General features: G+C 46.3%; 1 protein-coding gene across 1 annotated transcript; it reads right to left on the bottom strand.

Moving 5' to 3' along the window:
- Nucleotides 1-1,652: 1,652 nt before the first annotated feature.
- LOC149524133 (uncharacterized) lies at nucleotides 1,653-12,540 on the bottom strand. The gene is made up of 4 exons (XM_089779115.1): nucleotides 12,386-12,540; nucleotides 6,843-6,911; nucleotides 2,970-3,152; nucleotides 1,653-2,136 (listed from the first exon to the last, which is right to left on the bottom strand). The coding sequence occupies exons 1-4, from the start codon at nucleotides 12,435-12,437 to the stop codon at nucleotides 1,994-1,996; spliced, it is 447 nt and encodes a 148-aa protein (XP_089635241.1). The 5' UTR covers nucleotides 12,438-12,540; the 3' UTR covers nucleotides 1,653-1,993.
- Nucleotides 12,541-16,643: the final 4,103 nt, after the last annotated feature.

The raw sequence follows: 16,643 nt of genomic DNA on the forward strand, positions 1-16,643 counted from the left end.
CCACTGCTTCCCCCCTCACAGGACACCAAACTCACACTGTGCGCTCTGGTTGTCCGTGTGGATGCCACAGCACTCTCCTCATGGAGCCAGAGCTGCTGCAAAGCAGTGCGAGGCTCTTGGGCCTCCTTCTGCACCTCATGTTGCTTCAGGACCACAATGACCAACCTGTACCAGGGGACCTCTTCACTCAGGTCTTGGCACTCCTGATTCACCAAATTCCCCTCTGTCTTCTGCACACCTTGGAAAGCCACTTCTGGCAGAGGGAGACCAGTTCTGACTGCTGGGACCACGTCGTCCTGCAGCAGTGGGACAACCAATAGTGGCTCCAGAACTTCCGCACATGGAGGGCCATCTTCCTGGAGCTCTGCAAGTGTCTTGCCCCTGTTCTTAGGTGACAGGACACCTACATGTGACCCGCCATCTCCCTGAAGAAGCACATCGTCATCACCCTATGGAATATTGCCATCTCACATAGATACTGCACAGCTCAGCATGGGGAAATCCACAGTCAGGGTCATGCTCATGCAGGTTTGACTATATTTTACTATTTTACTAGGAGGGTGGTGAAGCACTGGAGTGGTAGAATATCAATCCCTAGAGGTTTTTCAGTCCCATCTTAACATAGCGATGGCTGGGATGATGTAGTTGGGGTTGGTTCTGCTTTGGGAAAGGGTTGGAGAGCCCTCCCAAGGTCTCTTCCAGTCCTACGATTCTATGTTTCTATGATTCTATACGTGGTCAAGGCTATCAGTGCCATCCTGCTGAGGAGGGTCATCACCCTGGGCAATGTGGACTCCACTGTCACTGGCTTTTCTGCCATGGGGCTTTCCCAACTGCAGGGGGAGGGACATTGATGGCACCCACATCCCCTGGTGACTGATCACCGACCCTCCAAATACATCAATAGAAAGGAGTATTTTTCAATGGTGCTGCAAGTGTGTGTGGACCAGAAGGGCCAGTTCACGGACTTTTATGTTGAGTGGTCAGGGAAGGCACATAATGCCTGTGTCTTCTGGAACATCTCTTCTACAGATGGCACACCGGCACTTTCCCCAACTGCAGCATCAGGGTCAGGGAAATCGATATGCCCATTTGCATTCTGGGTGATGCAGCTTACTCCTTTCTCACCTGGCTGATGAAGCCCTACCCAGGCAGCCTGGACCCCACCAAAGAGACCTTCAACACCAGGTTCAGCAGGTGCCGTGTGGTGGAGTGTTCCTTTGGCCACCTCAAGGGGAGGTTTTGGAGTCACCTCAACTGCCTGGACCTCTGCGAGTGTAACATCCCCCAGGTTGTAGTGGCTCCACAACACATGTGAGAGCAAGGGAGAGACTATCCTGCCAGGGTGCAGGGCAGAGGCTGAGCGGCTCACCAGGGCTTCTGAGCAGCCAGGCACTACTGCCATGTGGTGAGCACCTCAGGGAGCTGTGCTTATCTGGGAGGCCTTGAGGGAGAGTTTCAGCCAAGACTACCTGTGTGGCTCTCCCCCAAGTCTCCCAACAAGGATCCTTTGTATTGCCTGTGTGCCTTTCCTCTCCTCTCTTCCCCTCCCCTCCCTTCCCACCTTCTCCCTCCCTTGCAGACCAAATAAACAAACATTTCTGTTTGAAAATACATCTCTGATTATTTGAGGGATATAGAACAGGGGAGGGACTGGGGAAAGAACCTGGAATGGGGCAGAAGAAGGTAGCTCAAGGATGGTGCTGGGATTGGCACCTGCCTCAGGTACCTCAGGAGGCTTCAGCTGCCCAAAAGGTCCCACAGCTATGTGTTTGCAGGTCCTGGCACCCCTGGGGGGCTAGGAGGAGCAGCTAGGGTGTTGATGGGTATGAATGCTGGGAGTTTGGGGGTGTGGATGCAGAGAGCTGAGGGTGGCAGGTATGGGGAGGTGGCTGGTGGACCACTCCATATAGGCAACCATGTGCTCCATCTGAGATGATGGAGGTTCACATGGCCTTATGCTGGTGTGACAGCTGCTCCCACATGGTCCTTCTCAGTTCACAGTCAGCCCAACTCTCCTGGCGCTTCTCATCAAAGCTTCTGCTGAGGGAACAGAGTCAAGATAGCTCTGCACCAGATCCTTGTGTGCAGATGGTGTGGGAGGTGGTGGACACACCACGCTTGCAGCTGGCCTAGCTGTGAAGAAAATTGACAAGGGTAATCATCCCAGGAAACACTGCGCATGAAGCCACCCCTAATCTGTGAGCTGACACTGAGGTCTCAGTTCAGATGATGGTGATGTGCTTTGAACAAGGCTGTATGTTGTCCCAACAGTGGACACTTTCCTGCAGGGGCACAGATGTCCGAGGGGAGCCTTTCTACCCCCACGTCCCAGGGACAAGCAGGCATAGGAAAGTGCCAGCCAGGCCAGGAGCCTGCAGGCAAGATGAGGGGATAGGATGGCTCAGCTTCCTTCTGTGTCTCTCACACACCGGGTCCAGCACTGATGGCATCCCACAAAGAGGGCACTTCTATCTATGACCACTGGAAGAGAGAGGAGAGGATGTTGAGAGGGGTGTGTGTGAGTGGCAGACACTGCTTTCCAGCGAGAGTGGTACTGGGGTTCCCTTCCCTTCCTCTCTGTGGGAGGTTCCCATGCATGAGATCGGTCTACCCTGCATTGTTGTGCTTGACCAGGAGCAGATACTGTCCAAGCATACAAGCATGAGCCTGTGCTACATGAAGCACTGCTGTGTGTTTCCATTAACCCAGCATCCCTAGTGGTGGCTTGTCATGAGACAGTGTCTCACCATAGAGGCCGGAGTAAGGCAGGACTTTGTAGGAACCTTATGAGAGGAGTGAGGGATTCCTGTGTGAGAGCATCATGGAGCGGAGTGTTCTGGACTGGTGCTCCATGTGCACAAGCTATTGTCTGAGCCCTAGGCCAAGAAGGCCAAGTGAGGAGCATGCAGCCCCTTACCGCCCGCCACCTGCCCCCTTGTGTGTATAGAGAAAGTTATAGACCTCACCTGAAGTGCCTTCACTGGGTTCATCCAAGCCCTGGAAGATATCCTGGGAAGGGAGGACAGGCTCTAGGCTAATGATGACCTTCTTGCTGGTGGGGATGGTGTCCGGGTTGGCCTGCTCCTCCTCCTCCTCCTCCACAACCCCGCCCTCATGGAGGCTGATGACAAGCATATCCGGACAAGAGTCTGTGATGAGAGGAGAGAGGTGACCATCCCTCTTCCCAGGATGGCATCCAACTGCTCATAATACTGACATATGTAATGTGCCACTCCAGAGTGTTCACTTTCCTCCCGGAACTTTGTGAGGCCCACCGGAGTTCTTTTTTTTTCATTTGTACCTGGTCTAGGATGCGGCTGTGCCCCTTCTGAGCCAGGCTGGTGGCTATCCATCTGTAGGCCTTGGAATTCCTGCTCTTGGTGCGGAGATACTGGATATCGGTCTCCTCATCCCAAATCTCAATGAGATCCATAATCTCTGCACAAGTCCAGGCCGGTGCCCTCTTTTGCCCCAGTCAGGGGCATCAGAACTTGCTGTGGGCATGCTCGCAGCTGGGGGGGTGCAGAGGGAGCTCTGGGGTCAGCCAGGGCTCGACAGAAGGGTGCTATGTGGCACCGGGCTAGCAGGGCTCTTATGGTGTCATAAACTCTTTCCCTTCTCCCTGCAGCTTTAAAGTCTGCAGGAGAAGGGGAGAATTGGAGCTGTCTGGTGTGTGGCCTGAGTGGCCACAGGGGATGCTGTAAGAGGCCTCTGGAGGCCAACTATTTTAAAATAACAGCAGCTGAATGTCCACAATAATACTGTTTTTGAAATAACGATTTCAAAATAAGTACTATTCCTCTTCACAAGCAGGGGTTATTTCCAAATAACCAGCCTGTTATTTCAAAATAATGGGCTTGGTAGTGTGGACGCTCACCTTGTTATTTCAAAATAAGAGGAGTTATTTTGAAATCACCCCCGACTGTAGACCAGTGTTATGCTGTGTAAAAAGCAGAAGAGCCAGGTTTGTATCTTACCACTACTGACACTACACTGCAGTATGTGAGAATAGAAGGGGGAAATATCATGTGAAATGTTAAGCAGATGACCCTTCTGCTTTAAAGACATCTGTTTCAACACTCCTCAAAGGGTATGTCTACACTACCCCGCTAGTTCGAACTAGCGGGGGTAATGTAGTCATCCACAGTTGCAAATGAAGCCCGGGATTTGAATTTCCCAGGCTTCATTTGCATGAAGCTGGCCGGCGCCATTTTTAAATGCCGGCTAGTTCGGACCCCGTGCCGCGCGGCTACACGCGGCACGGACTAGCTAGTTTGGATTAGGCTTCTAATCCGAACTAGCTGTACGCCTCGTGGAACGTGGAACGAGCGGCACGGGGTCCGAACTAGCCGGCATTTAAAAATGGCGCCGGCCGGCTTCATGCAAATGAAGCCCAGGAAATTCAAATCCCGGGCTTCATTTGCAACTGCGGATGACTACATTACCCCCGCTAGTTCGAACTAGCGGGGTAGTGTAGACATACCCAAAGGCACCTTCCCTGTAAAATTATCAGACCCCTGTAAGAGTTTTCAGGCTGGGCACTCAAAACTTATGTGGCATCAAAAATCATGAGTCATGGTTACAGTGTAAATTCTATACATATGCTAGAATAATACACTTAGGGTGAAATCCTGATTCCACAGAAGAGCATGGGAATTTTTTCCACTGATGTGCTCAGGGCCAGGATTTCACCATGATCCAGTTCATATGCATAGTCAATAGAAAATTGTCTTCCTACATGTGGCTTTATGTGTCTTTCACTTATCAAAGCAATCCAAATTCAACAGCCAGAATTTTTATATCAAATGTGTTTATTTATGCAGTATATTTGTAGCCACTTTGGTCCTAGGATATTAGTCTCTAGCAAATCATAGTGGGTCATAGTGGACCACAATTAAATATGTGTCAGTGATGTGACATGGTGTTGGGTGCGGGGGGGGGGGAAGCAAATGTTCTGGGATATATTAATGGGGAATATAATCAAGACACAAGAAATATTTCTGCTCTGGTGGGGAGAAAAATCATTCTTAACCTCTAATGATAGGAAAAGAGGAAATGGACTTTCTTGCATCAAGGAAGCTTTAGACTGGACATTAGGAAAAACTTCCTAACGGTGAGGGTAGTTAAGCACTGGAATAAATTGCCTAGTGGTGCTGTGGAAAATCAGGAACTGAAGATTTTTAAGAGCAGGAAAGACAGACAGCTGTCAGGGATGATTTAGATGGTGCTTGGTCCTGCCGTGAGTGCAGAGAACTGGTCTTGATAACCGCTCAAGGTTCCTTCCAATACTATGATTCTATTAAATGTATTTAACATTGGGAGTTGATTTGGGAATTGATTCATTTATGTGTAATTTATCAGTACTGTTTTAAAATTAGTCCAGCTGTAGTATGTGGATATCATTCCTCATCTAGTAAGTAATCCAAGGGCAACTAGTATTAATCCACTAATACACATTGGCTAAGTTTTTCCGGTAAAAGCATTTGTGGAAAAGAGCATCTAGATTGGCACGGACGCTTTTGCGCAAAAGCACTTTTTGCGGAAAAGCGACCATGCCAATCTAGACGCAGTTTTGCGCAAGAAAGCCCACGATCGCCATCGGGGCTTTTTTGCGCAAAATGGTTCTCAGATGTCTACACTGGCCCTCTTGCACGAAAGCATTTGCGCAAGAGGGCTTTTTCCCAAATGAAAGAGTAATTGTATTTGCAGAACACTGACAATCTTACCTTAGATTGTCATTGTTCTTGCGCACATTCAAAGCGGCCAGTGTAGACAGCAGGCAAGTTTTTCTGCAAAAGCGCCTGCTTTTGCGGAAAAACTTGCCAGTCTAGACGCAGCCATTTATTTTAACTGATTCAGATTATCATGTGTAGCATGAGCACACAACTGAGTGGATGATTAGTAATCAGAGTTTCATAATCAGTAGTATTTTTTTAAAGCGAAAGGGCAGTCATACTCTATTGCAGGGGTGGGCAAGATATGGCCCACTGGCTGGAAACCGGCCAATGGGATCTGAGAGATTTTGCTGAGAGATGGAGGTAGTGTGTGAAGTCTCCCTCTTCCCCAGGCATGTGGAGCAGAGAGCTGTAGGGAGCAGCCAGCCATTTCGTATAGCCCGGGACTGCGGCAGGCAGGGCTCCTTTGGGAACATGCAGGGCTGCTGTTCGGGAGCCTTCTAGGTAAGTGCCTTCTGGCAAGAACCTGTCTCTGGCACTCCAGCCAATCCCTCTTCCCAACTTTCTGCTCCAGGCCACCACCCCCTCCTGCTCTAGGTCAGTACCCAGACCCACTGGACTCCCCCCTCCCCTAGTCACAACTCCCTCCCAGACCCTAAAACCCCTTCCTATACTCTCTCCCAGGCCAGAATCCTCTTCTGTACCCATACCTCCTTCTGGACCCTGCACCCCAAGCCCCCGATTAAGATCACAACCATCTCCTTCACCCAATCTCCCTCTCAGACCCCATATTCTCTCCTGGGCCCTTTTCTGCACCTAACCTTCATCCCAGACCCCATCCATAGAAAAGTGCGGTCCTTACCAAAATCGTGGAATGGCCCCTGTCAAAAATTATTGTTTACCCTTGCTTTAGTGTTATGACTGAAAGAGGACCCAGAGACAGGCCACAACTAGATCAGCCATATCCTATTCCCTTTCCAAGTAGGAGGGTTAAGGAACCAGCCATATTTTCACTGAAGACAATGGACGATTTGCTGTTGACTTCAGTGGAGCAGAATCAGTGATAAAACTGATTAAAACACTTGGGTTTAAAATCCGAGGGCATGACGCATAGATTCATAGTTTTTCAGTTTGAAATAGACCACTGTAATCATCTGGTCTGACCTCTTGCAGAGCACAGCCATAACTCCTGGTTGATTGAGAGCATGTCTTTTAGAAGGCGATACGTTCTTCCTAAAGGACAACATAACCAATTCAGAATCAAATACAAATTTCTTTCTTAATGCAGTCTCCCTGCAGCTGTCCCAAACCAGATATTGGGCACTGCTGCTCTAGAAAAGCAGTTACATATAGGAATGAAAGCAATCTGTTAAGACAAATACTTTTACATATTCATAGCGGGACCCTTCATTCCTAATGCACCCTGAACTACTGTTGAAACCAGAGGGGTGATTTGGATGCACACATGGATCAGGAGGGGGAATTAAATGTGTTTTTACATCCTGCTGTTTATTTCAGACCCAGCCAAAGGCAAAGAGGCTGAAAGTGGCTGAAAGCATTGGGATGATGATTATATAAAGGGGGGATATTTTTGCCTATAAAACGGGAACAAAGTGATCATTAGAAAATAATATTTTATCCAGTCATCTAAAACCACAAACTCATCAGTCATTGTCACATTAGATAATTGAATATTTGGTTAGAATCAAAGCTATTTGAAACAGTTTCACAATGTTTAGAAAAAAAATCACACTAGGGGATTCTAGAGTAATTACACCAAACCCTGCAGCATTGCTATAGTAATATACCTTCCTGTGTAGAATACAACAGCATCCTCTTACAAGTCAGGGGTCTGATCCCTCCCTCCTGACACCAGTGAGCAATTTCTCATTCCGTTGAAGGAAGAATTGGTTGTAGATTTCTGATTCCTATGCAGATGTTTCTTAAGGGATGCGTCTATGCAGCAGGGATTACCTCAAAATAAGCTACGCAAATTGAGCTACATCAATTGCATAGCGTATTTTGAAGTAGGGAGCAGCTACACAGAACTTGGGTATGTCTACATATCAAAGTTATTTCAGGATATCAGAGGTATGGCAAAATAGCTACCCCACGTCTTCACAAGCCACCCATTATTTTGAAATATTTTTCGAAATAACGGGAATGTTATTTCAGCATCCCGGTAAACCTCGTTCCACAAGGGCTATGGGATGTCTCAAAATAGCACTTTATTTTGAAATAAACTCAAAATAAGCTATGTAATTTGCATAGTGCCAATGGCATATCTTATTTTGAGTTTAGAGTGCAGTGTAAACATAGCCTTTATTTTGAAATAGAGCATTCTTCCTCTGACTTCCCTTACTCCTTGCATAATGAGGGTGTGGCGGAACCCTCCCGTCTGCTCTCTTAAGTCCAAGGCCCCCTGGCCCGAGTCCACAATGCAGTCACACCACAGTTTATAGCTGGCCCTTTAAGCAAGGCCAATGCCCTCCGGCCTGAGTCCACAATGCAGTTCAGGGTTGTAGCGGGGACGCACTCCAGGTAGGGGGACCCGGGCCCACCCTACTCCACCGGGCCCCAGCCAAGGGCCCTGCGAGCGACCGGGTAACGGGTCACTCCCTCGGTGGGGAAATCTGGACGAAACACACCGAGGTTCTTTGGGCGGGAGAGGCGGCTCCCGCTCCTGCCCTGGGCCACTTCCTACCTGGTTCCCTGGGGTTCCTTCCCCTGTACTTGCCCAGCTTGCTGTGAGCTCCGTGCCGGCGTCCCCTCGGCAGGCAGTCCCTGGGTTGCACCAACTCGCCTCCGCATCCCTTCCGGCCTCTTCTGGAGTCCCCAGCAACTGCTGAGTGGGAGCTCCCTGCACCGGTCCTTCTCCTCCGGCTGTCTCCCTCGACTGAGTCCTTACCCAGGCTTTTATAGCACAGCTACAGCCCGGGCATGTTCGGTAGGGCTGTGGGAGAGGGGCCTCTGCAACCAGGTAACCCTGGCTGGGCCCTGCAGGTTCAGTGCGGGGCTGCCTCGCCCCATCACAGAGGGTTACAGGAGTCTGAGTAAGAAGTTCTTCAGCTTGACAGTATTTCAACATTATTTCAAAATAAGTGCCTGCTGTGTAGACACGTACTAAGTTATTTCGAAATGACTCTTGTTATTTCAAAATTATGTTGCTGTGTAGACGTACCCAAGAAGATGTTTATGGAAAAGTTTTATATGCTGATCTCTTCTTTTTTCATGGGGAAAATATATATATTCTTTAAAATTTTTCATATGAAAAGATATTGAAGGTTCTGTTATAAGGGCCAAGGAGTGAACAGACTTCTTTGTCCACCAGCCAAGCACGTTAAATTGATTATATGATTTAATATCTCTGTTCTGTTTGATAGCCTCCTATTAATATTGCTCCCTCCTATCTCATAGTCAATTGTAAGTTCCAGTAATGGAAGAACATATTTATGTTCTTTTGAATTTGCAATTTTCTGCCATATGAACTAATAATAATTTGCAATTTCCTTCACCAAGGGGAGCCTATTACCCCAGGAAAAATGATCATCCATGCTTCAGACATGGAGTCTGTCCATTTATTTATTTATTGGTCTTGCATGGTTGTCAGATCCCAAGAACTGTGCATCCAGGGCTGGAAATTATTGAAAGGTTTAGTATAAGCCCAAAGCACCATGCAACTTTTTCCCTTCCCAAAAACCCTGCCCTTGGGGAAACTGTTAGACAGCCAACTGAAAAATAGAGACGATACTTATTTAACCCAGCATAGGCTGCTGAGAGAGGGCTGGCTGTAGCTGTAAAAGCTGGTTACTGTGTTTTAAATGCCAATAACACCAAGAAAAGGAACTGGAATGAGAGGGTTAATCAACATTATCCCAAAAGAGTCAGTAGAATGTTCGCTATTAAAAACATAAAATACCCCCCTCAGCCATGACACACTGGCTGTAGCTCTCCAGGGATGGAGGAAGGCAAACCCCATCCCTGCCCCTTTCAGCCGAGCCCTCATTTCTGCAACCTAACCCCAATGGAAGTGGCCAGTCCTGACCCCAGGTGACTGCCCCCAATCCCTTAGCTGCCCACAAGCCACAAGTGTAGCACAAGCCTTTCTGGGTGGCCGGAAAATCAGGCATTCATGCCACAGCACCAATACTGGGGTAGCTGGAGGATCAGACAGCTGCGCCATAGCCTCAGATGTCCGGAGCATGGTCCTATCTTTCCCTCCATCTATGCTTGTTTCTCCCATAGAAACAATACCCTGGGTCAACTACACCAGGAGGAATACACAGGCTTAATAGTGAATGTATAACACTTTATAGCCAAGTCCTGCATCCCTTCTAATAATAAGAATCCAGCTCTAAATTACCATTTAGCCATGCCCTCCACTCAATTATTTGTGATAGTGCCACAACATGAGTGCTGTTAAATGTTCACACACATCTTACTCCTCAAAGCATAAAACAGGTAATTAATTCATCACAAACACAGAGAAGGCAAAGGCACAATTATATTTTCTTTTCAACCACATTTCCCTTAGAGGGCTAATAGTGGACCCACAAAAAGTATCTGCTGTCACTGATGGAAAGCACCAAAGGATGTAAGAGGCAGTGTTCAGAGATTGCTCAGGTATGCCAATGTCTATGGGCATTTTAACAAAAGACCTAGTTGCTCTGATAACTGTGCTCCTTCAAAGTGGAGTCCATTTGCCTGGTTGCCAGAAGCATGGCTTGTATTTGATTAGCTAAAGAGATCTTTTAGCTCAGCTCCTGTTCTCATACACCCAGCTCCTGCCAAGCCCTTAACCACAGAGGTAGATGCTTCAAACTTTGCTACCAGAGCCAAGATATCGCAGCACAAGTCTATGTTACCAATTCCATCCCTGTGCCTCTTTTCACAAAAACAAACAGACAAATTATGAAATTTCAGACAAGGACTTTCTTGCTATTAAAGCAGCATTTGAATAATGTGTCCACGGGAATCTGGAATATCTCTGAATAATCATAATCTTAACCTTTGCCAGATTTGACTTTGTCATAGAATCATAGGGTTGGAAGAGACCTCAGGAGTCCAACCCCCTGCCCAAAGTAGGACCATCCCCAACTAAATCATCTCAGTCAGGGCTTTGTCAAGCTGAGATTTCAAAACTTCTAGGGATGCAGATTCCACCACCTCCCTAGGTAACCCATTCCAGTGCTTCACAACCCTCCTAGTAAAATAGTTTTTCCTAATTTCCAACCTAGACCTCGCCCACTGTAACTTGAGACCATTGCTCCTTGTTCTGTCACCTGTCACTATTGAGAACAGCCTTTCTCCATCCTCTTTGAGCCCTCCTTTAGGTAGTTAAAGGCTCATTCTTTCCTTCTGTAGGCTAAATAAGCCCAAATCCCTCAACTTCTCATAAGTCATGTGCTCCAGCCCTCTAATCATTTGTATTGCCCTCCACTAGATTTTCTCCAATGCGTCCACATCCTTTCTGCAATCGGGGCCCCAGAATTGGACACAATACTCCAGATGAGGCTTCACCAGCACCGAATAAAAAGGAATAATCACTTCTCTAGATCTGCTGGCAATACTCCTCCTAATGCAACCTAATGCACTGTTAGCCTTTTTGGCTACAAGAGCACGCTGGTCATCACCTATTACCCTGGAGGGCAGATGCCCTGACCCACAAAGACTAACATGTGGAGTTGGACTCAAAGTATTAAAGATGCCATGACATGCCAGTTGCCCAGCCCCTTCAGCTGCTTTGAAAACCCAGACATGGTGTTACAGAATTTGTAGTGACCAGCAATGATTACTGATGTTCCATGGTATGAAAGTTCCTATGATCTGTGCTGTTGGAGCAATTGTCTACATGCCAAACCAGTCAGTCTTCCCCAGCTCTACCTACTCTTCTCAGCCCTTCTCCTTGATCTCTTTGCATTTCATTATAGAGCAACCTCATTCACAGGGTTGCAGTGTCCTCTTCATCACCATCGATTTCACTAAGACCCAGTCAGTCCCTCCCAAATCCACAGGAAATGTCCTGCCTTTCTCTAGATCATATTTTTCAGCTTTATGGCTGCTGAAGGGACTAGTCTCAGAATAAGGTGCATAGTTTATCTTCTGTTTCTGGAAATGCTTAGAAGTGGAAATGCTTACCCCTCTGCCTATCGCAGACCAGCAGCAAGACAGAATAAGTGAGCCAGCTCCTTGAACAATATCTCTCTTGCTTTCTCAGTTATCATCATACTAACTGGTGGGTTATCATCCTGTCGTATGCAGTTAGCATACAACAACTCTGCCCATGCATCCAACATCCCATTCTGTGCAAACAATGATTTCCACCCTTGCCTTTATTCAGCATCACCTACAGATTCCTGCTGCAGCAGAGCCAGTGGCCCACCTTCGCTGGGTCCAGCAAGACCTTGCCAAGCAACTGGAAGCCAGCAAAGAGGCATACAAAGTCATGGCCACCTAAAATACAAAGCTACACCGTTATCCAGGGTTTTCAGAACTGAAAGCAGTAGTAACTTAACTATTCCTCTTCAGCCAGTGTCAGGAATAAATCAAAGGGGACACTGCTCCCTGTCTGATTATGTACAAACCAGTGGGCTTTTACCTAAAACTACTTTTTATCACTTCTCCTATATGTACACATATGTTCTATAGCAATAATTTCAGAGCTTCCTATGGCAATAGTTTCAGAGCTCTCCAAACGTTATAGTTACCCAAAGTCTGAGATCGCTTCAAGTCATCAGCAGCCAGGCTTCTCTGCACCATCCTTCCATCCAGCTGGTGGGATGTTTAGATGTCAGCTCCTTGCCCAGAGAAAAACTCCCTTCTTTTACTTAATCTTTTCTAGCTAACTTAAAGAAAACATATAATTCACAGTGACTCCTAGTGGGTCGTTAAGTCTCCTAATTTCAGGAAATTGCTGATTATCTCTTATCAAAGTATTTCTAGTCATAACAGCAATAAAGCTTGTGTGTGTCAAGGGCACTTAAAACCATGGCCTCCTATCCCCACACTCCCTCCCATTCTCTCATGTACATTAACTTTGTCCCAGCCCTCCATTATGCAATATGATTTGCAAAACTGCAATCATGCTGTTTGGCCTTGCCTCTCTGAGCCCTAATGATTATTTCTAGATTATATGTGATGTTTGAATTCAGCTAACAGTACCTGGACATACAAAATAGTTGAATGCAGTAATGTCAAGTTCTGGGGTGATAATACCAACACAGTAGGAGAACTTAAAAAACACCAATGGTCCTTAGGGTATGTCTAGACTATATTCCTCTGCCAACAGAAGCATGTAAAATAGACTACCCGACATAATCAGTGAAGCAGGGATTTAAATATCCGCAGCTTCATTAAAATAAAAATGGCCACTACTCTGTGCCGGCTCAGCTATTCATCGGCACAGTGCGAGTCAAGACGCAGATCAGTCGACAAGGGAAGCCTTTGTCGACCTCTCCCTTATGCCTCATGAAATGAGGTTTACAGGAGTGGTCGACAAAGGCTTCCCTTGTCGACCGATCCGTGTCTTGACTCGCGCACTGTGCCAATGATCAGCTGAACCGGCACAGCGCGGTGGCCATTTTTATTTTAATGAAGCAGGGGATATTTAAATCCCCGCTTCATTGACTATGTCGGGTAGCCTATTTTACAACCCTCTGTTGGCAGAGGCATGTAGTCTAGATGTACCCTTAGAAACTAACAAAAAATAATGTGCTACAGGATCATTCTTATTTTTTAAGATTGTTTTAGTTATAGACTAAGTTGGCCCATCACTATCTAGACCATTTAAAATCACAGACTAAATTAACCTTGTAGCCTTTAGGTTCCAGATGCTGGAATCCTTGAAGATGGAAACTACCCAGTTTTCTATCTGTCCCTTCAAAAACCTTATAAGAAGAATCTTTTTCCTGCCCACTGAGCATTACTACCTCCAGGGCCAAGAGGAGTGCAAGGTCTGGGAAATCCTAGACTGCAAGCATGTTAGAGGAAGGCTCTGATGGACCAGAAGGGCTATGGACCAAAAGAGTGATTGCTGGAGCCAGTAAAAAATATCCATGCTCCAAAACTCATATGTGCCTTCCATCAGAAATACCCCCTGAAGCTAGATCCCCGGGGATGTACCCTCGGGTAAGAGGGTTCCTGTCAAGGACCTAGCTCACAGTAGTGCTGGTCTCCTAGCAACCTAATAAGCACAGCTGTCTGATTCTGATAGAAGCTGCCAGACTGTTCCACCTGTGTGGCTGAAGGAGTAAGAGGGCTGATACTTATGCTCAGCACATTCTTACCCACAGTTGTATTTGGTCGTGTCCCTGCCTGTTATCTTTAGACTTTCTCCTGCTTCTTTCTGACGTCTGACTCCTGGCTCTGACTGTCCACTCCATCTTCTGATTAACTTTGGTTAACCCTTCATCTGAGGCTTTGATTTCTGACTCCCAGCTCTGATGTTTGTTCTTGGAGCTGTTCTGACTGGTAGGCTAGACTCCTGTGCCTATCAATAGGTCAGACTGCCCCACAGCACATGCTTCCATTCCATACCATTGTCAAGGAACTATGTTATATCTCACAAACCTGGTTTTTATTCTAAGTGATTTTTTTTTTGGAGGGAGAATATTTCGCTTTCTCATCCTTATAGCTAAAGACCAGTCATGCGAGTGGCCCAGTATAGTATCTGACGCCATACTGACAATTTATTTTTAGCTGCTATGGCATACCGGAAAAACTCCCTGCCAGCCATTCCCACCCCCTTTGCTGGTCAACTTGCCATATCTCTGTTACAGGGTTGGGGCTTGGGAGTGGAGGGGTGGTGAGGAGTGATTGTTGGAGCCAGTAAAAAATATCCATGCTCCAAAACTCATATGTGCCAAGGGAGCTGCCGGGTTTCGTCTCCTTTCCCCACTGCCAACAGGGAAAAGGAGCAGAACTTCCGACCCTCTCCACACCCCCACACCCCAGTCCTGTACACAGAGAAACAGCAGCTCTGGGGAGGGGAAGGAAGTTCTCCTCCTTTCTCGGTTGAGAAGGGAAGTGGGAAAAAGCAAACTCCCGCCCTGTCCCCCAGCCCTATCCCAGACACAGCAGCTCTGTAGAGGGGAAGGAGAGAGGAGTTTTGCTCCTTTCCCCACAGAAAGGGGAAGGAAGGACTGAAGCAGAACATCTATACTTCCTGGCTGCCATATTGCTCCCAGCCTCATCCCCAGCCTTGTTCACAGACCAACAGCTCCATGGAGGGGCATAGGTCAGGGCTGGGAGTTCTGCTCCTTTCCCTACTGGGAGGGGCAGCAGGCAAAGGAGCAGAACTCCCAGCAGCAAATGTGGCTGCTGGGCCATCCCCAGATCCTCTTCCCCCAAAGTAATGTGAGATGGGGAGGAGAGGGCAGGGTACAAGCATGGGTTCCTGGTCTGTGCTGGAGTCACATGGGGGTCACATGGAGAGGTCCCCACCCCCACCTTCTGTGCCCTTCCCCTTCCACACCAGTAAGAACTTTTGTTTACTTGCATCACTGGTAAAGAGAAAACAAATTTACAACATTCTAGAAACTGAAGCCCTAGAGCACAAAAAGGTCTAGAAGGTTCTTGGTTATGGCACAAGTTGTCCAGTCTCTAGTCCAGAGACCATTTTATTGAATGGCGTGTATCATTCAAAATATTTTTTTAAACTCTTCATGAGAGTATTTTCAGAGATTATCCACATACGTTTTCTCTCCCTTTTTGGAGACTAGCGGATCATGGCAGCATTATCACTGCAGTATCTGTTGGTGAAATCCAAATTCAGCCAAATGCCTGCCTGTTATAAATGGCTGGCTGAATATAGTGATCATTTGTCAATTCCCTCTACTGAATTGTTAACAAGATAGACATATTCATGTTATCCAATTCAGAAAATGAATAGTTTGAGTTGCTGTGGTTACAATTATGGTAGGGGGTAAATGTTTGCAAGTTACTATGTTTCTTGGATTATTTTTTCCCCTCAGGACAGTCCAGTCGGCTACAGTCAAAGCTGAACTAAAGCTTTAAACACTAATTTCATTATTTGGTCAAAGAGAGTGACAGTTCAGTAAAAAAAGTCAACAAGTATTTAGATTTAAGTTACCTTCATAAAATGCCACTCATAGAAATATAGAAATGTAGAGCTAGAAGGGTCCTTGAGTGATCATATAGTCTAGCTTCCTGTGTTGCTGCAGGACCAAGTGTAGTTAGATCTTGCTGTAATATCTTAAGATACTTAGTATCATCTAAATTTCTAGGGCAAATTCTATTCTTGTTTACAGGTGTGAAGTCACTGTAACTGTGCTAGCGATTAATTTGTGAATCCTTAGAAACATGGATCTACCAGAAACACACTAATAGGCCTGGTTCTGATTTCATGATTTTAAATGGGTTTTATGCTGGCAAATGCCATTAATGACAATGGATTTGCTCCTGATTTACATTGTTGAAATGAGATCAGAATCTGACCCACAGCATGTTTGAGCTAGTCAAATAAAACATTGTGAATATATCATCTAACATATTTAGCTGTTTCAAATTATTCATGAGCCCATCCTGAGGGCTAATGATGTGTATGTGTTATTTGTAGCAATTCATCCAGTAGATTATGATGCAAACGAATTTCAATCTGTGGGTTATTTGCAAACTATTCACTTCTGCTATTCATTTTTCCTGCTAGCTGACTAGTTACATAAGTGATATAAGACTGTTTTTACTTCCTGACTAGCTGCCTGAAATTTAACCAAATAGGATCAAGTTTTCAAAAACTCCCTATTGAAAACCAATAGGACTTGGGTGCCTAGATCACATAGGTCCTCCTGAAATTTTTAGCCATAGCAAATAACTTTCTTCCAGTACAGAGTTTGGGACAAATAACTGAAGATTAAAAATTATTAAATATATTGGATCCACAAACATTTTGATGAGTAAACTACATTTTTCTGGATTTACATAAACCATGAATAATATGACACCTTT

This window comes from Pelodiscus sinensis, chromosome 6 (genome assembly GCF_052426305.1).
Source record: "Pelodiscus sinensis isolate ZL-2025 chromosome 6, ASM5242630v1, whole genome shotgun sequence".
NCBI classification, from domain to species: domain Eukaryota; kingdom Metazoa; phylum Chordata; order Testudines; family Trionychidae; genus Pelodiscus; species Pelodiscus sinensis.

Excerpts from the sequence above, each read along its gene's own strand:
- LOC149524133 (XM_089779115.1), bottom strand. The coding sequence starts at position 12,437 with ATGGTGCAGAGAAGCCTGGCTGCTGATGACTTGAAGCGATCTCAGACT. Across the intron at positions 3,153-6,842 it reads ATGGCTGTGCTCTGCAAGAG|ACTCTTGTCCGGATATGCTT; the intron begins GTCAGACCAGAT and ends CTCTCATCACAG. Across the intron at positions 2,137-2,969 it reads ACCCAGTGAAGGCACTTCAG|CTAGGCCAGCTGCAAGCGTG; the intron begins GTGAGGTCTATA and ends TTTTCTTCACAG.